Source organism: Leopardus geoffroyi, chromosome A1 (genome assembly GCF_018350155.1).
Source record: "Leopardus geoffroyi isolate Oge1 chromosome A1, O.geoffroyi_Oge1_pat1.0, whole genome shotgun sequence".
In the NCBI taxonomy this organism is placed as follows: domain Eukaryota; kingdom Metazoa; phylum Chordata; class Mammalia; order Carnivora; family Felidae; genus Leopardus; species Leopardus geoffroyi.
The window spans coordinates 22,174,370-22,200,879 of record NC_059326.1 but is presented as its reverse complement, the minus strand read 5'-3'; the positions used below and the strand labels follow the sequence as shown (position 1 = coordinate 22,200,879).

General features: G+C 37.7%; 1 protein-coding gene across 2 annotated transcripts in view; it reads left to right on the top strand.

The window, feature by feature from the left end:
* Window positions 1–25,434, top strand: part of CDADC1 (cytidine and dCMP deaminase domain containing 1) — a 47,125-nt gene extending 21,691 nt beyond the window's left edge. Inside the window, exons 5-11 of one of the 2 annotated variants that reach the window (XR_006712049.1) lie at window positions 6,271–6,840; window positions 12,136–12,185; window positions 15,280–15,449; window positions 18,234–18,423; window positions 19,260–19,369; window positions 23,339–23,399; window positions 25,123–25,152. Coding sequence is in view for 1 of the 2 variants with exons in the window: in XM_045475790.1 (XP_045331746.1) it covers window positions 6,271–6,840; window positions 12,136–12,185; window positions 15,280–15,449; window positions 18,234–18,423; window positions 23,339–23,399; window positions 25,123–25,196 (1,115 nt within the window). In the remaining variant the exon portion in view is untranslated. Of the gene's footprint in view, window positions 1–6,270; window positions 6,841–12,135; window positions 12,186–15,279; window positions 15,450–18,233; window positions 18,424–19,259; window positions 19,370–23,338; window positions 23,400–25,122 lie in introns of both variants that reach the window. The other variant, XM_045475790.1, reaches the window with a different exon arrangement.
* The last annotated feature ends 1,076 nt before the right edge of the window (window positions 25,435–26,510 follow it).

Genomic DNA, 26,510 nt, shown 5'->3' with positions numbered 1-26,510 from the left:
AAATACCAAATGAGTGATAGAGGCTGTTAAGTAATACCTGAACTCAGAAGCAAAATAGTGATCCATGCAGGTTGGCATGTTATGAAAGGCTGGGGCTTAAGCTGGATCTTGATGGGTCAGATGTAGAGGAGGAAGAACACATTCCTGGTGAGGGGGACAGCACATGTGAGGTCATCAGTTTGTGAGAAGCAAGGTTTTGGGAGTCATGGTTTGAAATGGAGAATTATTATTGGTAAGAATAGTGGCAGATGGTTTAAAATGATAGGTTGGGACTTTAGTGGAGAACTTTGAAAAACTGTATGGCCTTTGGGCTTTGTCTTATAGAACAGAGTTCCTACACTTTTTTGAGGGAGAGCTATTTTTATTTACATGAAAGTCTTTTTTTTTTTTTTTTTTTCAATGTTTATTTATTTTTTGGGACAGAGAGAGACAGAGCATGAACGGGGAGGGGCAGAGAGAGAGGGAGACACAGAATCGGAAACAGGCTCCAGGCTCTGAGCCATCAGCCCAGAGCCCGACGCGGGGCTCGAACTCACGGACCGCGAGATCGTGACCTGGCTGAAGTCGGACGCTTAACCGACTGCGCCACCCAGGCGCCCCTACATGAAAGTCTTAAGACTAAAGACCAGATCCATAGTAAAGGCAGTGCCCTTGAGCTACAGGTGGAAGCACTTCTGGAAGAAATGGTCACATGGCTAGAGCCTACTGGCCTGCAGCAAGTATTCCAGCAGGTAGAGCACAGATACCACTGGATTCTATAGTCTTTTCCCTGCTGTTATGAGTAGAGAGATGGGTATGAGAGTGGTGGGGACAGTTTTTCCGTTTTCTGTTTTTTTACCAATTGATTGTGCAGATTGGATATTCATTTTACTTAGGTCACTTGTGTTAATTGACCTATAAACCCTATTATTAATAATATGGAGCCGCTGAACCTTCTTGAGCAGGATGTAACATGATTAAAATTTCTATTATTACTTTTGAATTTTTTATTACTGAATTGAAACACGGAAAGCTAGGAGGTTGAGAGCTCATTAGGCTGGGTGTAAAAGTGGTATAAAATAGGTGGAGATGGTGGCATTGATAGAGAAAGAAAAAAATGTGAAAAGAGCAAAATACGTGTTGACTGATCTCTCCTAGAGTCAAGGGAGAAAATTGAATAAAACATAGTTGTGTTTTGTGCTAAGCTGACTATGCTGAAAGCCCTCTTAATAGCCTCAGAGCTGCTAGAGAATCAGAATTAGAAGGAAAGAATTAGAAAGATAGGGGAGTGCAAGTAACTCACCACTGCTTCATGTCTTTGATTTAAGACGTTTGAACCTGGCAAAACAAATGAAGTGTGGAAAATCAGGAAGGACCTACCATGGAAATGCTTTCGTGTTAGTATTAAGCCCATACATAAATAAAATTGCGGTTATCGTAGGCTTACATATTTTATCTTGGGAAGGGTCATGGTTTAGCCCCATGCTATAATGAAGTTACTTTAATTACAAATACTATTAAGTCAGTTAAAGGAAACGTTTCTAAAGCATGGTGGTTCTCAAAATGTGGTTTTTGGATTCCTGATGGTCCACAAGATAAAATTGTTTTCATAATGATACTACATTTATACTAATAGTACCAAAACAATGATGAGTAAAACTACTGTTGCCGTAGTATGAATCAAGCTGATAGTAGTCCTTGTACTCTTCAAGGCCACGAACTTGGAGTTAAAAAAGAGCGTTTCATGCAGTGTCTCAATGACTCAAATTGGTAAAGTGTCTGAATGAATTTCGGCTCGGGTCATGATCTCACAGTTGGTAAGATCGAGCCCTGCATCAGGCTCTGTGCTGACAGCATGGAGCCTGCTTGGGATTCTCTCTCTGCCCCTTCCCTGCTTGTTCATTCTCTCTCTCTTTCTCTCTCTCTCTCTCTTTCTCTCTCAAATAAGTAAATAAACTTTTAAAAAAAAGAGTTTCATGTAAGAATGTCTGTGATGAAACAGTAAAAATTATTAATTTTATTAAATCCCAACCCTGGAGTACACATCTTTTTAATATTTGGTGTGAAAAAAATAGGAGGTGGGCCTAAAGCACTTGCCCTACAAACCTGAGTATGAAGGTTGCCTGAAGGAAAACCACTTACTGGGTGCAGCTGTTTGAGTTATTGTATCCAAACTAACTGGAGTTTATGAGGCAGATCCTTGGTGGAGTTGTCACACAAAGGAAACTATTTGCAGCAAATAAGGGGCTATGGGCAAGCACTGAGAGCTGGTATCAGCTGGATGGGGTCTTGGGCTTCTTACCTCTGTTAGGGAGTGCAGGGCCTTGTTTGCTTTTGAAACAGCACTGTGAGTTTTTACCACTGAATTACTGTGACTGAAATGATTAGGCTATTTTGGTAGAGATTGTTAGTTTTTGCATTCCCTTTGTTCCCTTAAAATCATTTGCATTTTTAAAAAAATTGTTTACTGTTTGTTTATTTTTTTTATTTTTATTTTTTTTAATTTTTTTTTTTTCAACGTTTATTTATTTTTGGGACAGAGAGAGAGACAGAGCATGAACGGGGGAGGGGCAGAGAGAGAGGGAGACACAGAATCGGAAACAGGCTCCAGGCTCTGAGCTGTCAGCACAGAGCCCGATGCGGGGCTTGAACTCCCGGACCGCGAGATCGTGACCTGGCTGAAGTCGGACGCTTAACCGACTGCGCCACCCAGGCGCCCCAATGTTTGTTTATTTATTTTTTTTTTTCAACGTTTATTTATTTTTGGGACAGAGAGAGACAGAGCATGAACGGGGGAGGGGCAGAGAGAGAGGGAGACACAGAATCAGAAACAGGCTCCAGGCTCTGAGCCATCAGCCCAGGGCCTGATGCGGGGCTCGAACTCACGGACCGCGAGATCATGACCTGGCTGAAGTCGGACGCCTAACCGACTGCGCCACCCAGGCGCCCCAATGTTTGTTTATTTTTGAGAAAGACAGAGAGAGAGAGAGAGAGAGAGAGAGAGAGAGTGCGAGTGGGGGAGAGGCAGAGAGAGAGGGAGACAGAGAATCCCAAGCAGGCTCCATACTCTGAACTGTCAGCACAGAATGCCACACGGGGCTTGAACTCACAAACCGTGAGATCATGACCTGAGCTCGAGTCAGAGGCTTAATCTCTTAACCAACTGAGCCACCCAGGCACCCCTTAAAGCCTTTTGCATTTCTTTGCAATTCTGACACTTCCTAGGAAGTTCTGCAAGAAGTGTGCTGGGGAGACTAGAGCTGGTAAGGCATAGATTGAGGAGCAGAGCTAGGGGCCTAAAATGACTTTTCTTTCTTTTTCTGGGGACCCCTAACTCTTTATGCTTATGTTATGAACTGAATTGTCCACTTTTTTTCACTGAACACTGTGAACTAACAAACTGTAATTCTTTACACTTGGCTGTTTGACAGCATTCTCTCAAAACAACGGATAGTATTTGTTGCCAATAATAAAAGTTGAGTCTTCAAGGGGCACCTGGGTGGCTCAGTTGATTAAGCATCCGATTCTTGGTTTCGGCTCAAGTCATGATCTCACAGTTCATGCGTTTGAGCCCTGCTTAGGATTCTCCCTCTGTCTCTGTCCCTCCCCCACTCATGTGCATGCACTCTCTCAAAATAAATAAAACTTAAAAAAAAGTTGAGTCTTCAAGTGAAAATTAGAATTTTGAAAAACTCATATCCACCATCATGAGCAACATGTAGCTTCCCGACACTTAAAGACTCTTCTGATGTGATATCAGTGATGGTAATATTAATGAATAGGACTTTTTTTTTTTAATATTGTAAAATCAGTAAACCAGTATTTCCAAATGACCAATGCATGGTGCTACAAAGTCATGCATGAGCGAAAGTGCCATTCTAAGTGCACAATAAACCAATGGACTTTAGCATAATTGTACAAAAACTTTGTTGTTGTATTTCAGATTCCACATTGTAACTAACCTTTAAGAAATTATCCCTTGTCGGGGCGCCTGGGTGACGCAGTCGGTTAAGCATCCGACTTCATCCAGGTCACGATCTCGCGGTCCGTGAGTTCGAGCCCCGCGTCGGGCTCTGGGCTGATGGCTTGGAGCCTGGAGCCTGTTTCCGATTCTGTGTCTCCCTCTCTCTCTGCCCCTCCCCCGTTCATGCTCTGTCTCTCTCTGTCCCAAAAATAAATAAACGTTGAAAAAAAAAAGTAAAAAAAAAAAAAAAAAAAGAAATTATCCCTTGTCAAACTTTTATGTAGTATGAAAGAAGAATATTCACTTACCGAAATGGCTGTTAAAATACTCCTTTTTCAACTACACATCTTTGTGAGGCTGGATACTTTTCATATACTTCAGTGAAAACCTATGACAACAGATTGAAAGCAGGAGCAGATTTGAGAACCCAGCTATCTTCTGTTAAGCTAAATAATAAATTTGTAAACATTTAAAACAATGCCATTCTTTTCAACTAGTTTTTATTGCTGTTTTGGGAAATACATGTTGTTTTTGTTTTTATTAAACTGTTATTTATATTAATATATAGTAGGTTATCTGTTCCTTTAATGAATTAATAAATATTTTTTGAAATTTGTTTGAATTTTCTGATACAGTAAATATCAGTAGGTACAATCTACATAAACAAAGCTCTTTGGGGTTCTCATTAATTTTAAGAGTGTAACAGAGTCTGAAACAAACCAACAAATCTGAAAACCTCTGCTGTAGCATTTGCCACTGGTACATGAACATTTGTCCAAAGACTAGTCATCCTCTCTTCTTAAGTCAGGATTACTAGAAGCAACCAGATGCTTAGATGAAAGATTGACTATCACTACTGAGTAGGAAATGGCTTATGAGAACTCCAACAGAGGGAAGGTGAAATGTAGCCACCGGAAACTTCTAATATTAGCTCCGAGGCCTTCAGAATTGATTTATAACCCAAGCCACAGTAAGACTCAGGAGTAGCAGGGAGTAGATAGAAATGTGTGCTTGTTCAACTAAGACTTTTTAGTTCATCTGTTACTTTGAATGTAGGACACCCTATGGGCCATCTGTCTTTTCGCTTCTGGGCACAATCGTAAAAAGTCTCCTAGCTGAAATTGCAGGAGATATTAGCAAAGGGGTCTCTTTGTAAACGACTAATTAATTAGTGAACATTTGAATGCTTAATGCTGTACCCTGTATAAGGCATCTCATTGTTCCCTCTCAAATGCAAAATATTTTTTTCATCTGTTTGTAATCTAGTTTTGTTTTCTATTTTTTAAATTGTCTGATCATATCATTTTGCCTGTCTTGAGGCCTTATTGTTCTTGTCAATTCATATGTGCTGTTAATGAATTAAAATCTTCTCTGTATATTAAAGATTACTAATCTACTGTCACATTGAAAATTCTAGTTTATTGTTTTGTTTTTAATTTTGTGAACTTAAAAAAATTAATATTGTTTCCCCATCCCCCCCAACACATGCACGCGCACACACTGTTGCCCTCACATTATTTTAGCCATTTAGATTTTTTCTATATTTTTACTGTTTTAAACAGTGCTGCACTAAATATATGCATGCATGAATTTTTTGTTTCTGTTTAGAATAATTTTTTAGAGTAGCTTCCCAGAGGAAGAATTCAGAGCATAGGTACATTTTTCACATATGGATGAATTGTTTATTTCAAATACAAACTCTGGACAGTATCAGTTGTTGGCTCTGATATTTCTAAAAGCAGCCACTTGATTACTTGTAGGACTCTGGTATTTAGTCCTGGCACTGGGCTTTGGGACCACACTTTGGCAAAGCCAGTGATTCCACAAGTATCTTCCATGAGCTTTGTTAAGGATCACCCATCTTTTCCTGTGAAGGGCTAGATAGTAAATATTTTAGGCTTTGCAGGCCATATGGTGTCTGTACAGATACTCAACTCAGCTACTCCATTGTTGTGCAAAAGCAGCTAGAGACTATGTCAATGAATGGGTGAGTCTGTTTTCAAATAAAACTTTATTTATAGACACCGAATTTTGAGTTTCATAAAATTTTCATGTGTCATAAAATACTATTCTTTTGACCTTCTGCAATTATTTAAAACTATAAAATCCATTCTTAAACCTGCCAGCTGTACAAAAACAGGCAATGGGACAGATTTAGCCGATGGGCTATAGTTTGCCAACCTTCTGCCTATATTAAAATTGGCTTCATAATGGACATTTATTATATTGGGACCTCTGGATCTACCACAGTGATATGGTGGATTTATCATGAAAACCCTTAACTTCAGCATGTGTCTGATAACTACCTTTCATATTTTGTATTTCAGCTGGAGTTAACCGAATTTCATACTGGCCTGCTGATCCAGAAATAAGTTTGCTTACTGAGGCTTCTAGTTCTGAAGATGCAAAGTTAGATGCCAAAGCAGTGGAAAGATTGAAGTCAAACAGTCGGGCCCACGTGTGTGTCTTACTTCAGCCTTTGGTGTGTTATATGGTGCAGTTTGTAGAGGAGACCTCTTACAAATGTGACTTTATTCAAAAAATTGCAAAAACACTGCCGGATGCTAACGTTGACTTTTATTCTGAATGTAAACAAGAAAGAATAAAAGAATTTGAAATGTTATTTTTGGTTCCAAATGAAGACATGCATAAGCAAATACTGATGACTATAGGTTTGGAGAACCTCTGTGAAAATCCATACTTTAGCAATCTAAGGCAAAACATGAAAGACCTTATCCTCCTTTTGGCCACAGTAGCTTCCAGTGTGCCCAACTTTAAGCACTACGGATTTTATTGTGGTAATACCGAACAGATTAATGAAATTCACAATCAAAGTTTGCCACAAGAAATTGCAAGGCACTGCATGGTTCAGGCCAGGTTATTGGCATATCGAACTGGTGAGTTACATGCTTAGTGCATAAATTGGGGCTGATTGATTGGGTTGTATTTGTCTCAGAAGTAAAATGGTATTCATGTCATCCATGGTAGGGTTCATTTACTCTTTCTTAGTACTGAAGTTTTGCTGGTCATTATATGTGTAGAAGTTAGCGAGACCCTTGAGTAGACAACTCAGAGCAGTTTTAGGATTCCTTGCGGCCTTATGTTCAGTGCTACATTTATAAATCAGGGCCTGATTATGTAGGACCTTCTTCTTCCTGCTTTTGTGTTCTCATTGTTCATTGAGCTCTCCACTAGAGATGGGACAAAAAGAGAAAGAGAACCAAAAATCATTCATTTTTAATTAACTCTTCAGCATTTTGTATGTATTTGGTATTTTTTTAAAATGTTTTTAATGTTTATTTATTATTGAGAGAGAGAGCATGAGCGTGGGAGGGACAGAGAGAGGGGGAAACACAGAATCCGAAGCAGGCTCCAGGCTCTGAGCTGTCAGCATAGGGTCCGACATGGGGCTCGAACTCACAAACTGCGAGATCATGACCTGAGCTGAAGTCGGACGTTTAACCGCCTGAGCCACCCAGGTGCCCCAGTGTATTCGGTATTTAATAAAAACTTTGAAAATCTTTATAATAAAAAATGAATTCAAAATAACAGAATTAAAGTAAAGGAATATTGACAAATTCTTCCCATTGCTGGTATGTCTTCCATCAGCAAGTTGAGAAATCAAACATTTTTAACTTTATTAAGTTGTGCATGAGTGTATATGTGAAAAAGGAAACTATTGGGAATTTTCTTTATTGTGATAAAAGATGGCATCTGTATTTCTAATTATAGAACAATGTTTTCACATCTTATCAGATGTAAGATTTTTCAAAGTAGAATCTTGATCACTTTTTTAAATGTAACTTTGAAATAAGGAGGAAAAATACAGGCAGGAGGAGCAGTAGAGTAAGATTTGGTGAATGGAGGATTTTTTTAGCTTATCCCAAGAAAGAAGAAGAAAGAAAATCTTAAGAAAAGGTCCATACAAATACCACTGGTCTGCAGTATATTCTAAACAAAGACCACAATCAAAGTACTTTCAGTAGAATGGAGATCTTCAATGACCGCATTTCAGAATCACAATATTTTATTAAAAGTCCAATTGCTTAAATTCCAACCCAGACCTATTGAACAGAGCTTCCTAAGGGTGTGGCCTAGGCTTATGAATTTTTAAAGTTCTGCAAGGGATTCTGCCATTCAGCAGGGTTAATAATCACTCAACTGTTATTAAAGAATGTGGTTCTACTACAGGCACAAGCTATATGACTCCAAACAATTATGTAAAAGACTGATTTAATGTAATTATGTTGTATTGTGGGCTGCACGTTAGTCTCTTTGCCAAAACCAGCCTTGTAAATAATTTTTCTCTAAACCATACTGGAAGGGCAGAAACATAAATGGGAACAGCTGTTACAGCTATAATTCACTAATTAATTCTCCTTTGCTAATTAGAATTCAGTTGATTCCAGGGTGAGCGTAAGCTGGGAGATCGAGATCTGCTGTTCTTTTAGTTGATTTCAGTACCTCTTCTCATAGGAGAACATCTCATCGTGCCATGTATGATTCCAGTGTGTAAAGGTGCAGTAATGCATAGATAGAAATTTGCATCTATGTTCTTTATAAGATACTCTATAAATGTATCTACTATTTCTGTATGGAGTTTTATACATGAAGTTGTGCTTCTGCTCTTGATGGATAACTTAAAAGATTTTTACAGGTTAATTTTTTTTATTGTGGATGGCTTTTTTGCCTGGAACCCAAATCTTGAATAGGATGCAACTCTCTGTCATGCACTCCACTCCACTCTCTGCTCTCCCAGGGAAGGGACAGTTTTTCCTTAGCACTAATGCTCAGCATGATATGCTGAGTGGATAAAGCAAATCTTTTTATATCCAAAGTTAAATGGTCCACAATCCCTTATCCAAAATTCTTGGAGCCAGATGAAAAGGAGTTCAGAATTTTTCAGATTTTAGAAAGTAATATGGTACATGTATTGTATATGACACAGCATTCCAGGGGGTCTGGCACAGTGCATTATAATCAAACACATACATGTGAAGTAGAATGTATGAATATTTGCACTAAATATTTGGTTAGGTGTGACCATGAAACAAGTACATCAAGCTGTAAAAAAAGAAAAAAACAAACCTTGATAAAAGGGACTTCAGATGAGAAATACTGGACCTATATAACAGCAACAATTTATTAAGCACCTAGAATGTGTCAGGCACAGAGCCGGGCAATTTATATATGTATCTTATTTAACACTGAGGGCAGTCCGGCAAGGTAGATAGCCCCTGATGGAGTGTCCTAACAACTCAGGCTTTTAATTTCACACTGTTCAGTTTACTTTGATTTTATTTCACCCCATAGGTGAAGACACCATTTCATTAAACCATTTTATTTAAAAATATGAGTGAAATGAATTCCAGAACCTCTAACAACAGACTTCTAAAAGTAATTGAGAAGCTGGTGCTTAATAATTGTATTTTAAATGATGAATAAATAGGATCCACAGAGGTGTCATTAAAGGAAGCTATGAGGTAGCAAAAACGTGACAAAATTCATTTAGACTCTAGAGAGGGGAAAAAAGAGGAGGGCATTGCATCTTGTCTACCTGATTTAAGTGTGATTTTTAAATCTTTTTTGGGGATCCCATTTTCCCTTAGACTAAGTGTTTTTCAAAGCTGAGGATTATGCCTTCCTCCTGAACCACAACATTGATGATGAAAGTAGGTTGGAGAAGCCATGAAAGTTAACTGTTTCAGATCATAACTTGGTGGTTCTCAACTTGTAGTCTGCCTATGAATCAGAGGGGATGCTCATGAAAAATGTGGGTTCCTGAGCCCAGGCTGAAGTCTTTGGAGAGGTCACTTCAGGGGATTTCCCTGGGAGCCAGGAGTCTTCCTTTTAACAAACATCCAGTGATTCTGATGAAGTGGCTGTGGACCACACTTGGGCAAATGCTGATAATGACCACAGAATCTGGAGCTAAAATAACCACACCTGTGTTCCAGAATCATGGGCTGAAGAGTTCTCTGACTTTTGGTGATTGGAGTCTCAGAAATTTGGCTCAGTGAATATAATAAGTTGACCTTTTTCTTCAAAGGATACAGAGAAAGAAAACCTGTGAATGAGCAGATTATGGGGAGCAATGTCTGTACAAATTGCAGACATGAAAAGATTCTTGAGAAATTACCTCATCTGTCATCCGACCTTGGAGCTGTGTGAAATCTACTCCATCTAACATGGATAAAATTTTATTCTGATTTTAAGAGACATAGAAAAGAATATTCTGTTGGTTTAACTAAACTTAGAAAGGCAGTAGAGCCACATACTGAGGGAAAATTACATTTTTCCCCTCCTGATAAGGTTTAGTCTGTCCCCAGACTGAAACAGAAAAAGTGGCTCCTGAGACTAAAAAAAAACATAACATGAAAAATACTTAGTGTTGATGGTAGGAAAAATAGACTCTTCATATGAAGAATTTCTATTTCAGTCTCTCATTTTTTGTTTCAGGTTTGTATATGTATTAAGGATAGTTTTACTTAAAGGTTTTGGTTTACATTTATAACTTCTGCCACCTGCCTTAGAAATGAGCATAAAGCCATAATTATATTCTTTTCCACCCTTATGTTATACTCTGCACGTCTTGGAAGCAACAAAGTTTTGTTTACAGCAAAATCTCTTCCATGAATCTCCACTCTAGAATAAGCCTTCCCATACCCTCCATTCCTCAGCATGGGGTTCATTTCCATTCTAGCACAAGCACAGCACATGGGTGCTTCCTGTCTGTCTCCCACTTCAGACTATAAATTTCATGAATACAGGAACTTTTCAGCATTGTCTCACTTGGGCGTTCAATAAAGGGAAATCTTTGTTACGAAATTCTTAATGTCAAAAGGAGGGGTAGATTTCATTTAGTGGGCTAAATTTTAGTCACTTGATTACTTTGCCTGTTTTCTCATCTAGAAAAGGAAATTTTATCTGCTTTACCTTTACGGTAAAAATGAGATAATGGGTAAAAAGTGCTTAAAATAAATTACACAAATGCTTTGTGATATAATTGTGAAAACTTGAGCTTGCTTGAACTGAAGATGGGGAATTTTATTATAGTATCGTAAGTTTTAAAAATTAACTTATTTGTAAGGCAAACTAGTTTTTAATACTTAGATGGAATGAAGTTATCATTGGAGGGATTAACTTTTAGGAAATTGTGGAGTGAAACTACAGTTTCATTTAATCCTTACCAATATGAAAATGCCCTAGAGTAAGTTCCCAGATTGTTACTGTTTCTGTGTAAATGTACCTGCTTAACCACATCAGTCCCTTATTAAGATTTTGATAAATACTGTGGTTTTCATAATTACTCTATAATTGTCTTTAGAAATTTGAAACTTATCTTTGTATTAGTAAAAGAAAAAAGTAAATCCTTGATATGCAGCATTTCTATTTTGGTTTTTTAAAACTTTCTGTTTCAGATTCATGGTTTTAAAAACTACAGCTTTATTTGTTGTAGAGGTTTTGGTTCTGCAGGGAAATTGTAACCTTATGTTTATAACTTCTGCCACTTGATTTAGAAATGAGCATCATTCATTAAGTTGGCATTCTTTTCCCATTGAGATAAACTCTGAAGGTCAGGAAAAGGACTTTCATATAGGTATGAAAGCCCATAAAACTTGCTTTTGTTTGTATTATAAGTTTGAGCTTTCTTTCTTAGCAACAATATTTCCATAAAATGTATTTTCCATGATTAGAGTGTAAAAAATGCTAGAAGACAGATTTGATTGTTGTGAATTATTGTTACATTAAATTCATTAGTTCAGAAACTTCTTTTTAAGTCAATTTCATCATCTGTTAGAAATAGTCTTTTAGAGACTGATTTGTTGGTGGAGAATCTATAAAATTACCCTCAGTTCTGGTTACAGCTTTGCGGTGATCTGACTGTGGGCACTGCCATTGTAATGAGCTCAGCATATAGATCCTGTGTGATTGGGTTGGTAATGACACTGTATAGTTATTTAGTACCTGGTTCCCATATTCCATGCCTGAAAGTATTTACTTTAGTGGTAAAACTACACAAATTTATTTAGTAATAAAAAGGTATTTATTTCTATAGTTAGTGAAGATATCAAGGATTGCTGCTACATTGTGAATTATGTTTCAATACTATGTACTGTTTTTAGAAACTTGTATTTCTGAAACTAACAAATCACTGATTTTTGCTGTGTTAAATGACATTTATCTTTCAGAGGATCATAAAACTGGAGTTGGAGCAGTCATTTGGGCAGAAGGAAAATCTGTAAGTATGAAAATAGTTCTTTAAACATTTAACCTTGATTTTGTTTAAACCTAGTTCAATCTTCAGTGCATTATATTTTATTGATCCACTGGGGTTAATATTTCATTTTGGTGCATTTGTTAAATTCGATAAATATTTGATCATTCCCCAACAATTGTCTAGGTAGATTAATTGATTTAGCAAACATTTATTAAACATTTTCCACAGGGTAGGCGCTGTGCCACAATGAACAGTGGGGAGGTAAGGACCACGTTTCCTGCCCTTGGTGGCCTTAAATAGTCTATTAATGGAGACGGGGGAACGAAAAACGGGCTGGTATATAACTGTAATTATAACGTGACACTGGGAGTGCAGGGAGCAGAAATCTCTACACTGCTTGGAGAAATGAGTAAAATATTCTTAGAGGAGGTAGGGTGCTATTTATTAGTCTTGAAGAATACGTAGGAAGGCATCAGGCAGAGCAAATTAGCGTGACTGGGAAAATAGCAGGCAAAGGTAGAGGGTACGAGACAGAATTTGAGAAAATTCAAGTGATTTGCTGTGTAGTGTGTGCTGCAGTATGCATAGTGGAGTATGTGCATACTATCTGTATGTTAGTGTAGCAAAAAATTAGACCGGACCACGAAGCACTTTGCATACCATGCAGAGAGTTTATCCTTTCTACAGTGGGATACTCTAGTGCTAACCAGTAGAAATAAAAAGCAAGTTACACATAATTTTAAATTTTCGAGGAGCCACATTAAAAAAAAAAAAGAAAGAAACAGGTGAATTAATTTTAAGAATATATATATATATACATATATATATATATATATATATATATATATATTTTAATGTTTTACTTATTTTTGAGACAGAGAGAGACAGAGCATGAGCAGGGGAGGGGCAGAGAGAGAGGGAGACACAGAATTGGAAGCAGGCTCCAGGCTCTGAGCTGAGCTGTCAGCACAGAGCCCGATGCGGGGCTTGAACCCACAAACTGTGAGATCATGACCTGAGCCGAAGTCGGACGCTTAACCAACTGAGCCACCCAGGCGCCCCAAGAATATATTTTGTTTAATCATATTTCCAGATATTATTTCAACCTGTAATTGGCATAAAAGCTATTAATAAAATATTCTGCATCTGGGGAGAGTATTAAGTCTTCACAGTCCTGTGTGTATTTTACACTTAATAGTGCTTCTGAATTCAGACCAACCACATGTGGCTAATGGCTACTGTATTGGACAGTGCAATCCAAGAATATTTTAAGTGGGAAAATAATTTGATCAGATTTACATCATGAGGAGAATGAAGTGGGGCTGGACAGCAAATAGGGAGTTAAGAAAAAGGAGATGATGAAGCCTCAGAGTTGTGGGGTCGGGTTGGAAAGGCGTGAGATCAAGAGATACTTGGTAACTATAAGGCTAGCTGAAAGGTGAGTAGGGAGCCTAGATTCTTCTTCAGTAGACTTCATGGCAACTAATTTGACTATTTCCCTGGATGTATCATAAGGCCCTCACGTTCAACCTAGCCAATAATCCAGTATCTTCCCTGCCAACCTAATCCTTCATCAGTGGTCACCATTACCATTCCCTGTTACTACACATATATAATCAATCACCAAGTGCTATAAATTCCACTTCAAAAGATGTCTTGACTCTACCTAACTCGCCCCACCTGTTAACCACCTAATAGAATAGGTTCCTCTGCCACAAACTCCCATAGCATTCTGTGCACCTAATTTATGATGCTCATCACAGTTGAAATTATGTGCACAGGTTCTTATCTCCAGTTTATGAGGGCAGGAAGACCCTGTCTTGCTTGCAGCTGTATTCCCAGCACAGTGCCTGGCCTATGGCTGGAACTCTCATTTGTGTTGATATGAATGCCCAGCAGCCTTTTGGCTTCACACGTGGTTCTCAAGTGCTTTGTAGAGAATTTAAGTTTCCAGTCAAGTTATCTATGGTAGGTAGCCTGGTAAAGTGGAAAGACATGGGTTTGGGGTCCAGCAACCTGGGCTTGAATTCTGGCTATGTCACTAGTATTTATAACCCCAGACAAGTTTAATCTCTCTGGGCCTCAGTTTCCTTATCTGTAAAATGGGAAAAGTAATAGTACTACTGCCTAGATTGTTGTGAGGATTGATTAAATGAAATAATACACGAAAAACTTGGCACGATGTTTGACATTTAGTAAATGCTCAAGAATAATTTATTATTATTATTGAGATAACATTTTATTTGTGTTTATTGGCTCATCATAACGATTTTTATCAAACTGCCATAGTAATGAGTATGTTGATATTATCACATGAGTAGTTATATTGAAATTTAGTGGTTTATAGTATATTCTAAATTATTATAAACACTTATGCTGTATAAAATATTTCACTCTAGTAACTGATAAAGCATTCATGTTATACCTAATATGCCATTGACCATGAGAAATTAAAAAAGCCACTTAAGTAAAAAGATTCATTAAATATGTATTATTTTGTATATATATTATTTTATAATATATATACACAATATAAATAAATACACAATAAATATGAAGTTAAAGGAAAGTGCATTTTAATTTTCCAGCAATATCACTACAGCATATTTTTAGTCTAATAGTTGAAATTGTTCAAAATATTTTCAGCATTTCTGGTTTGCTAACCAGTAGAACAGCACAGAGCATATACAAAATTAACAATTACTTATGGAGTACCTGTTATGTGTGGAGCACTCTAATAGGTGTACTTCAAGGCATAAAAAAGAGGCATAAAGCATGGTTTCTGTTTTCCAGGATCTTATAATTTATTTGGGGAAAGATGTCTGAATCGAGTCAAACAATTTGTGAATTAAACAAGCTGGTGTTTAATAGCTAACACCAAGGACTGCCTTGAGATTATACATTAGAAATGATCAGACTTCTTGAAATTTAGCTTTGATAAAACCATGTTGCAGCAGGAGGGTGTAGGATCGTATGTTTTTTTTGTTTTTGTTTTTGTTTTTGGTGACAGAAAATGGAATTGGTTATATAAAGTGTGATGCCAGGCTTTAAAATACACTGCCAGATGCCCTTTTATGTTGACAGCTCAGCTTTGTTGGTTTGCTTGCTCTCACAGAGGAGTTGGGATGGAACCGGTGCCATGTACTTCATAGGATGCGGTTATAATGCTTTTCCTGTTGGGTCCGAGTATGCTGATTTCCCACACATGGATGATAAACAGAAAGACAGAGAAATAAGGAAATTCAGATACATTGTACATGCGGAACAGAATGCCTTGACATTTAGGTATGAAATTTGTTTGCATGTCTTTTCTTTAACATGTAGCAAGGGTTAGTTGAAATTAGTTTCTTTTAGCTATAATTTCTTTCTTTTTCTTTTCTTTTTTTAATTCTAAGAAATATTCTTCTCAGAAGTATAATTTCGGATATACTTGGTCTGGGCTGTCTGACCTGAGGCCATTGCGAGAGATCCTCCACACCTTCAAATTTGCTGAGCGAGTCAAAGTGGCCAAAATGAACAAATCGGGAGACTGTAGATGCTGGAGAGGATGTGGAGAAACAGGAACCCTCTTGCACTGTTGGTGGGAATGCAAACTGGTGCAGCCACTCTGGAAAACAGTGTGGAGGTTCCTCAAAAAATTAAAAATAGACCTACCCTATGACCCAGCAGTAGCACTGCTAGAAATTTACCCAAGGGATGCAGGAGTGCTGATGCATAGGGGCACTTGTACCCCAATGTTTATAGCAGCACTCTCAACAATAGCCAAATTATGGAAAGAGCCTAAATGTCCATCAACTGATGAATGGATAAAGAAATTGTGGTTTATATACACAAGGAGTACTACGTGGCAATGAGAAAGAATGAAATACGGCCCTTTGTAGCAACGTGGATGGAACTGGAGAGTGTGATGATAAGTGAAATAAGCCATACAGAGAAAGACAGATACCATATGGTTTCACTCTTATGTGGATCCTGAGAAACTTAACAGGAACCCATGGGGGAGGGGAAGGGGGAAAAAAAAAGAGGTTAGAGTGGGAGGGAGCCAAAGCATAAGAGACTGTTAAAAACTGAGAACAAACTGAGGGTTGATGGGGGGTGGGAGGGAGGGGAGGGTGGGTGATGGGTATTGAGGAGGGCACCTGTTGGGATGAGCACTGGGTATTGTATGGAAACCAATTTGACAATAAATTTCATATATTAAAAAAAAAAAAACAAATTTGCTGAGCAAGCCTGTTTTTGTTTTTGTTTTTGTTTTTTTGTCTTCCTTCTCTCTCCAATATAAAACTGCTTGGTGTTTGTCCTTAGGGTCTTCCACTTTCTCAGTTGTAAGATGTCCTTTGTTTTCTAAACCTAGAACGCATATACTTAGGAATACATAGATTTTACCATGAACCAAATTGCTTTAACATAGTTTCGGTGAGAGATTATAACTGGCATCACCTCCTTCTGGTGTTCATTTAGATCATTTCCACAAACATTTCTCAGTCATTACCACTGAGGGAGTGATCTTAGGGGGTTCAAAACTGAGCAAGACATGGCTTTGGTCTTTGAGGAGCTTATAATGCGGCAGGAGGATAGAAAAGTGCTTTTGAGCCAAGGTGACCGGTTTTCTGGGAAATGCCAACACAAAGTCCTGTGGAAATTCATGGACTGCTACAGATGGAGGGGAAGTGAAAGAGGAAAGCTTTAAGGAGGAGCTGGCATTTGAGCTGGGTTCTGAACGTCTGGTAGGATTGCGGCAATTGGAGAGGCTTACCTGAAGGGAAGCCATCCTTGCTTCAGGCATAGCAATGGTCTAGAAAGTAGGAAAATGCTTGTGTGTTTGGGAACATGAGTGTTCCAGTTGGGCTAGACTGTGGAGCATGTGGGAGTAGGTTGGGGCTGGACAAGGGAGGACTTTGAATTTAAAAGTGGGGAGTTGGGGCGCCTGGGTGGCGCAGTCGGTTAGGCGTCCGACTTCAGCCAGGTCACGATCTCGCGGTCCGGGAGTTCGAGCCCCGCATCAGGCTCTGGGCTGATGGCTCAGAGCCTGGAGCCTGTTTCCGATTCTGTGTCTCCCTCTCTCTCTGCCCCTCCCCTGTTCATGCTCTGTCTCTCTCTGTCCCAAAAATAAATAAACGTTGAAAAAAAAAAATTAAAAAAAAAAAAAAAAAAAAAGTGGGGAGTTGGAAGGGCGTTGACAGAGCCACCCTACCAATCACTTAGGTTGCAGGTATATTATTTAAATAGACCAGATGCATAACATTCTGTTGCCTTAGTCTAGGCAAGCAGAATGAATCTGAACTGGGGAGGTGAATATGGAGGGCAGATGGTTGTGTAGGACAGCTGACTGAGAGCAGCGGAAACCACAGAACCAGGAAGTGTAATCCCCGTAGCTTCAGATGAGGGCATTTCTTGGTCCTAAACTCCCTCAGCAAACAGTTGCTCTGTTCTTTTCCTTGTGCTCTTCATTACGGGTTTACTTGCTTACTTTATGCGGAGGTATGAATCTGTCAAAGCCAAACGCTTGTTAAAATAAAGTATCCTTTCTCAGAGAGGGAATAAAGGAACTATAACTCAAAGCAGAATTTTAATATTAATTTATCAATTTAATAAGCATTTATTAAATAACCAGTCGTTACTAGATAAGGGTTAGATCCTTTGGCTACCATGATGAGCTAATGTCTAATCTCTCATGGTAAACTCTCAAAGAGGAGAGTTTCTAGCCCCTCATTCTGGTATTACAAAGTTCTTATTTATCCATTGTTCTTGCTCTCCCTCCCTTCCTCCCTCTCTCTTTCAGTGTTTTTTTCTGTTTTTATTTGTAATCTAATACTGAACATCTTACCAATTGCTTAGAATAATAAATGAATTTTAATTATAATAATTGTCATGTTCAGATTGTATATTAACATTTTATGAGTTTATATATTTTGTATGTTCACTAATTTGGCAAGAATAAAGTTTATTGTTGTTTATAATGCTGTAAATTTGTTTTAAAAGCAGCTCAGTTTTAGTATTTAAAGATTTCTCTAAAATATAACTATCATTGTGGAAGCTACCTTCCTAATACTTATAAATTTTTTGTAGGTGTCAAGAAATAAAACCAGAAGAAAGAAGTATGATCTTTGTCACAAAGTGCCCATGTGATGAGTGTGTACCTTTAATTAAAGGTGCAGGCATAAAACAAATCTATGCAGGAGATGTAGATGTTGGAAAAAAGAAAGCAGACATCTCTTACATGAGATTTGGGGAACTTGAGGGTGTTAGCAAATTTACAGTAAGTAGATACACATTTTTTTCAAGTATACTTTCTATTATATTGTTACCTACCCTGCTGAATATTTTTAGTTAGTGATTCCCATGCTTTTAAAGACTTTCAACAAACTATTATCACTGAGTTTATTTTTATGTGCAACTACTCATCTAATTACAGATTTTCAGTTTAGGATCTCTGTTTTATGAATCGACATGTCCGTAACAAGTTGCACATTATTGACCTTACAGATCCTGAATTGGTGGACCCTTTAGTGCCACCTGGTGGCTAACAAAAGAAAATCCCTCACCCGCCTCTTCCCTCACCCTTCTGGTTTGGAGTGGTAAATAGAGATGAAAATAGTTTAGGATTACCCAAAAGACAGGGACCCACACAAATACACACACACACACACACACACACACACACACACACACACATGTGCACTCACGACACATTTCTCATGGGAAAAATTAGAAAAGATAGAAGGGATTTAATATTTGATGTTTCAGAAAAAGTACTGAGATACTTCATGGAAAACATAGAACTTTATTTTACTATTTAGTCTTTTAAAAAACTTTTTTTTTTCTGGTTTATTTATTTTTGAGAGAGAGAGAGAGCAAGCAGGGGAAGGTGCAGAGAAAGAGGGGGACAGAAGATCCAAAGCAGGCTCTGTGCCAACAGCAGAGGGCCCAATGTGGAGCTCAAACTCACGAACTATGAGATCGTGACTTGACCTGAAGTCCGACACTCAACTGACTGAGCCACCCAGCGCCAGGCACCCCTAAAAAACTTTTTAGAAACAATCTCAAACATACAGAAAAGTTACAAAACCACTACAAAGAACTTCTTTTTTTCAGAAACGTTTGAGAGTAACTTGTTGACATGGTGGCCAGATCACTCTTGGGGCGCCTGGGTGGCTCAGTTGGTGGAGCGTCCAGCTTTGGCTCAGGTCATGATCTTGCATTTGGTGAGTTCGAGCCCCACATTGGGCTCTCTGCTGTCAGAATGTCAGCACAGAGCCCACTTCGGATCCTCTGTCCCCCTCTCTCTGCACCTTCCCTGCTCATGCTCTCCCAAAAATTAAAAAAAAAAAATACTAAAAAAAATGACAGCCAGATCACTCTCAAATAGTTTATTACATATTTCCTCAAATGGTAGATTCTCCTACAAAACCATGATACAGCCACAAAACTTGGGAAATTATCATTGATAATTTCATCCACAGATTCTAGCCAAAGTTTACCAGTTGTCCCAGTGTTCTATATAGCAAAAAGATCCCCTCTCCAGAATCATATGTTGATTTTTAATGATAACTCTGGCATTTAATGTAACACTTATATACAAGAATTTGTGGTAGATATAAAAGGCATATAACTATTTATAAATTTCAAATTTACATTCCTGTTTGAGTCCAGAGTGCCTGGAACATATAAGGCACCAAAAAGATATGTTTTAAAGTGTCTATTAGGGCACCTGGCTGGCTCAGTCAGTTAAGCCTCTGACTCTTGGTTTCGGTTCAGGTCATGATCTCATGGTTCGTGGAATCAAGCCCTGCATCAGACTCTGTGCTTGTAGTGTGAAGCCTGTTTGGGATTCTCTCTCTTCTTCCCTCTCTTCCCCTTTCCTGCTCTCTCTCTTTCAAAATAAATAAATAAAACATTAAAAAAATAGTAAACTGTCTATATATGCATATACATATACTTACATATTTATATTAAAAATTTTGGAATTATAACAGCATATTGCCTAGGTTCTGTGTGTATGAAGTATCATAACTATTTACCCTTTTTATTTTTGTCATTTATTTTTGTTTTTTTATTTCCAGTTTTATTTAAAGTTCATGATTTTTTAAAAAAAGGAGGGCCCTGAAAGAAAGGAGAGATGAGCAAGGTGCCTCTTTTGTAGAAGCAAACAAAAACTTACATCCAGCTAGTCAAAGAGAAATCTCTGGTTTTGTGTTTTTGTTTTCTGTCTCTTCATTCCTCCTGAGGAGTAGAAGGAAATAGTTGTTTCACATTCTCTCCATAAAGATTAAATGACCTAGCTCTTCAGGATTGTGACAGACAGATTAAGTGAATTCTGAAATATTTTGCTTACTGGCGGATTTGAGTAGCTTTCTCACTGTAAAGACAATGAAGAGGTCAGAAGAATGTAAGATATAGGGTGAGAGAAGCAGAGGGAGGTGGGAAGACAGAGAGTGTGAGGCCCCTCGGCAGAGATGGGCCAAGACCCACAGGAGTACCCCACTCAGGTGCACACGATCCTTCTCTGTGCTCCTTCTGGTGAAGGTTAACTCTCTCCTCCTTTTCCTCCTTCTCTTCTTTTCCCTCATCTGGCCTGGTTTGCAATATTATGTAAATGACTTAAACTCCCTGGTTAGCTAAATGCCTAGGTTTTTTTTTGTTTGTTTTTTGTTTTTTTTTTTTATAAATACCAGAGACTAACATGAACTAGTATTCATTCTAAATTTGAATGTCAATAATGGTTATACTTATTTTTAGATTGTCAAGAGTATAGGAATGTCCAAAAAAATGGTTTTTTTTTTTTTAAGATTAAAGCAAATTGAAATTAATTTTGTTTGGAAAACTTGCTTTTCTCCTTGAGGTGTTACCATATACCTTGAGATGAGTGATTCTGTTCTGTGGGATTGTTGCAAACTAGGCTAGGGCTGAGCAACAGTATTTTCAAGAATAGATTTTACCAGTGTAGACCCATGTCCTTATTCAGAAGCTTTTGTTTTGTTTCTATTTAATACATGTACGTTTTTCTCTATTAGGTCATATTACTTATTTTAAATTTATTTATTTTGAAAGTAATATATGCTCATTTTAGAGGACCAAGGATGTAAAGAAGAACAGATATTCTCTTACAGCTCATAGATACTACTGTTAACATGTTGCTGTATTTTCTGTGTCATTGAGAATTCTTCAAAAATAATGTTTAATGGTTATACAATATTCTAACTTACAGATATAACTTATTTAACCATCCTTCTGTTGTGAGGCACCTAAATGGCTTCTAAGTTTCTTAAAGTTAGAAATAGTCTTTTTATGATTATCCTTAAATATAGATTCAGTGTTATTAGTTTTTACTTTTCCAAAATTAATAGATTTTAGTAGTTTGATATGTTTTGAAACATGCCTTTTTTTTTTTTAAGTTCATATGTAATTTTCCACCCCATGTAAGTCCTCTTTTTCCTGGTGCTAATCCCAACCATCCCATTTCTATAGGCAACCAACCAGTTCTAGATGTCCTCACTTTCCAAAGACTTTTTTACCCATGGAAAAATGTTTGTCTTGTATCTCGTTCCACCTCAAGGATCATGATAGTTTGATGAACTCATTGATGCTTACAGAAGGCACATTGAATTGTGCCTTTCTAGACATAGTGCCCTAATAGGCCTTTTTGGTCAAGTCATTAGTAATTCTGATGATGGGGATTTCTAGCCAAGTGAGAAGGGAAGGGCTGTGCCGTGACGTACTGATTACACTCAGTTTTTCTTCTCAGCTGCCCCACGCTTCTCGGTACTATCTGAGAACAATCAGGCTTCCCTATTTCTTTTTGAACGGTTGAGATGGAAAACTGTAATCAGAGGAGATATGGTATATGGTGTGATACAACCATACTAAAAGGCAAGATTATCTTGGTCATACTTTCCCTCTTTATATCTAAGCCTTCTCTGGCTCTTATAAGATGCCATAGGACCTGGAGATGGAATGTGGTGTGGTGGAAACTCTACAGTGTTGGGCACAGGCAAACTCAGATGCTAATTCTGTTGCTGCCCTTAGTGGGCAAGTCACTACACTTCTCTGGTCTTCTGCTTCTTTACCTTTAAAATGAAAGTAAAGGATCTTTAAAGTTCCTTCCTTCCTGGGAATGCAAACTGGTGCAGCCACTCTGGAAAACAGTGTGGAGGTTCCTCAAAACATTAAAAATAGACCTACCCTATGACCCAGCAGTAGCACTGCTAGGAATTTACCCAAGGGATACAGGAGTACTGATGCATAGGGGCTCTTGCACCCCAATGTTTATAGCAGCACTCTCAACAATAGCTAAATTATGGAAAGAGCCTAAATGTCCATCAACTGATGAATGGTTAAAGAAATTGTGGTTTATATACACAACGGAATACTACTTGGCAATGCGAAAGAATGAAATATGGCCTTTTGTAGCAGCGTGGATGAACTGGAGAGTGTTATGCTAAGTGAAATAAGTCATACAGAGAAGGATAGATGCCATATGTTTTCACTTTTATGTGGATCCTGAGAAACTTAACAGAACACCATGGAGGAGAGGGAGGGAAAAAAAAGTTAGAGAAGGAGGGAGACAAACCATAAGAGGCTCTTAAAAACTGAGAATAAACTGAGGGTTGATGGGGGGTGGGAGGGAGGGGAAAGTGGGTGATGGGTAATGAGGAGGGCACCTTTTGGGATGAGCACTGGGTGTTGTATGGAAACCAATTTGACAATAAATTCCATATTAAAAAAAAAAAAATTCCTTCCCTAAGAATATTGATTCTGATCCCAGAAGTCATATCATTCAGGGTCATTTAGGGTCATTATAGGGACTGGTTGGTATGAACATGTTTTTTTTTTTCCCTTACATTTAAAAAAAATGTTTTGGGGCGCCTGGGTGGCGCAGTCGGTTAAGCGTCTGACTTCAGCCAGGTCACGATCTCGCGGTCCGGGAGTTCGAGCCCCGCGTCGGGCTCTGGGCTGATGGCTCAGAGCCTGGAGCCTGTTTCCGATTCTGTGTCTCCCTCTCTCTCTGCCCCTCCCCCGTTCATGCTCTGTCTCTCTCTGTCCCAAAAGTAAATAAACATTGAAAAAAAAAAAATTAAAAAAAAAAATGTTTTGATATTGACAACAGGGTGCTGAAATGCTGTTTATTAAATCCTTCTTAAACATATAAATAAAAGGTTTGTACCCTTTTACAGTGGCAGCTGAATCCATCAAGAACTTGTGTGGGTGAACAAAATGAGCCTGAAAGCAGAGAGAGTAAGTATTTAAAAGTCTCTTATTAAGCTAAGTCTCTTGTTGCTAAGAAGAAAGGATACATAGTGAGTTTTAATGATCAGGTGTTTGAAATTGTGGTTGTAGATAGACCATTTTCTTTTTGCAAGTTAGATTTTTGCCATTCAAGTTGTTTACAAACATTTGTGTATCTACTATATGCTAGATTCAATGGAAAGTGCTGGTTTATAATCAGTCCCATAGAATCTGCAGTTTAATACGAATAATCATGCACAAATTGAATATACAAATTAAATTTATATGAAAGAGTAAACAACAATGCTCTTCTATACCAAACAAAAGCTTGCTGGACAGTTAGAAAGGACAAATGTGTATAATTAATACAGATGGCTCTAAGGCCAAATTAGAGGATATATACTTTTTTATTAGAGTAAAGGCACATTTGCAGAGATTGGTCAGACAAAGGAAATGCTCTGGTTATTTGAATAATCTAACTAAAGTCATCTCAGCTACCATAAATGAATTACTTACTAGTCTTCAAAGCTTTATTATTTGCATATTAACACAGATATTTTTAATGTAATGTCATCTTTGGGAGATCTTGTAATTCCTTAGCCACATAATTTTGAACATTAGTTATTGCTATACAGTATTATCTTTAAATATTAGCTATGTTATTTGCTTGGATTCTAGGTAAATGGAAGTTAATTATAATAAGTAAAATTTTTTTGATAATAACAATGATTTGATTACCCTGAAAACTTAGGAAATATAAAGGTCTTTGTGAAAAGAATTCCTATTCTATAATTTCCGTGCAAATATCTTGATTTTCTGTGTTCTGAATTAACTTTACTTATTAAGTAGTGTATTTTTTATTTGTAATCTGGAAAAAAAATACCTACCCACTCCATCTTTTAAAAAAATTAACCAGGAAAAAAAGAGAAAAAAAATGCAAAGAAAAATACATGTGGATCTGATTAAAGAATGTGTATTCAATAACAGTGTTTGAGGGGGTCAATTAATAATTCCCTGTTGTTAGGGAAAGGACACAATTGGCACTAACCATAAAAAAGATGAATTAATTTATCTATGTTAAAATTAAGAACATCTGTTCATCAAAAGATGTCATTGAAAGAGTACAAAGGCAAGCCATAGACTAGGAGATATTTGCCACTTAATCATCAATAAAGGGCTTGTATCTAGGATTTATTATTCCTAGATCACCAAGGAAAGGAAAACATGCTGCGGTTAGCAGTCCCGAGATTGAAAGGCGAGGTTGCGATAGGGAGGGCCAAGAGCAAGGCTTCTGCTTTGTTGGCAATGTTTTATTTATTGACCTGGGTTAGGGTCACATGTTGGTTTACTTTGTGACTGTTCACTGAACTGCAAGTTCATGTTTTATATATATTTTGGAACAAGTGCTTGATAGCAACAAATAATATTCCTGTCTCTTTTTAAATTTTGTAACAGCATTATTGAGGTAGAATTTGTATATCATATGTTTGCCCTTTTAAAGTACAGATTTCAGAGTTGAGTGAACCCGCTCGTCAGTAGGGCAGATACTGTACTACCAGAGTGAGTTTTCTGGAGTCTGTTCTTCAACAGTTGAGAATTTTAAGGTAAAATAAACATGAGTGTTCCTTTTGAATTTAGGCATTATTTTGATCTTATAACCTATATGACTTTAACAAATACCCACGTATTTGAAGTGAAACTTTCCTGACATTGAGTTATTCTTGAACGCCAGACGGTGTGTTGAGACCCATACCTCCCGGTGAAGATCAGCACCAAAGCAAAAAGCTGTGTCTCGGGAACCGCTAAGAAGTCCTGTCTAGACTGGAGTGAAGCCTCAAGAACTTTTATTGCACTTTTAAAACTCTAGCCTTGTTAACTCAGAAAATAAGGACGGATTTTATGAATAACTGGAAAAAAAATTTAAGGAAGCTACTTTATTATCACCATATGAATGATGTTAATGACAATATTTTCATTTTAGATTTGTCTGTTTTCCAGAATATAGCGGTGTGGTCTTTTATTACATTAAATGAGGTAGCAATAATTTAATGAGATCAATTTAATCACCTGTTGAGGTTAATTTCTCCTTGTCTTAGCTTTACATTAGCCAATTTTTTTTAGAGGGGCTGGTTCACTGGGGTCACATCTCAGCAGAGAATTCTACACCTTTTAAAAAATATTAATTCCTTCAGATTATGAAGGTGATAATTAGTAAACTGCTCCAGGGAAGTAAATGATGACCTGGCCATTTTTAAGTCGGTGTATGGCTCACCAAAAGTTCACATTTATTATACCTAAAGCTTTTTAATAATCAGAATTTAATTAGGATTGAATCCTAATTAAATCATAATTAGGATCATAAAAATGAAGTTGATATACGTGATCCCCATTATAAAAGTATATTCCTGACAACATTCTTAATTTTCTTTTAAAACTCTACCAATATGTAGAAATCACAATGATTTGTTGGACTAGGGTGTTATATCACTGATTTGGGATAGCAGTAGGAAGAAAATACTATTCTGAGGCAGCATTGATTCTTGAAGTCATTCACACTGCCAACTTTGGTTATGATGTTAACAGTGAAGAAATAGTCTGGAATATTGAAACTAGCCTTTTTTGAATTCCATTCACCAATGCTGCCCATTTTTCGCTCCGTACAATTAATAGAGTGTCTCATGGCTTTCAGTGGAAGGTTTTAAAAAATTATTTGCAAACCTTAAGAATACTGGGAATCTTGAAAGTAAAATTATGGCCAGTCAGGTCAGTTGCATTCCAAATTGCTCTTTGTGAAACCTCTCAACTTTTATTTGCTGAGAAACTTTCAGGAAATTAGTCCAAAGATGAAGGTACATGTCTTGCACTTTCCTAGAGTTAGGGAGGGAGTGCATAGCCCATGGCCCACGGGCTTGGATGTGACATCATGAGGCGCACCTGCCTTGGCTGTGCAGAGATAATCAGGTTTGCCCCTGCGATCATCCCCTTCCCTTCCACGACACCACTTGGCCTCATGAGGCCTCCTAACGGAGTCTCTCAGAACTCTACACAGGAGAATCCAAATGTTGACTGATGCCCCTATTTGTACAGCAGCCCGCTTAGGTGCACTGGGAGTTCAAAGTC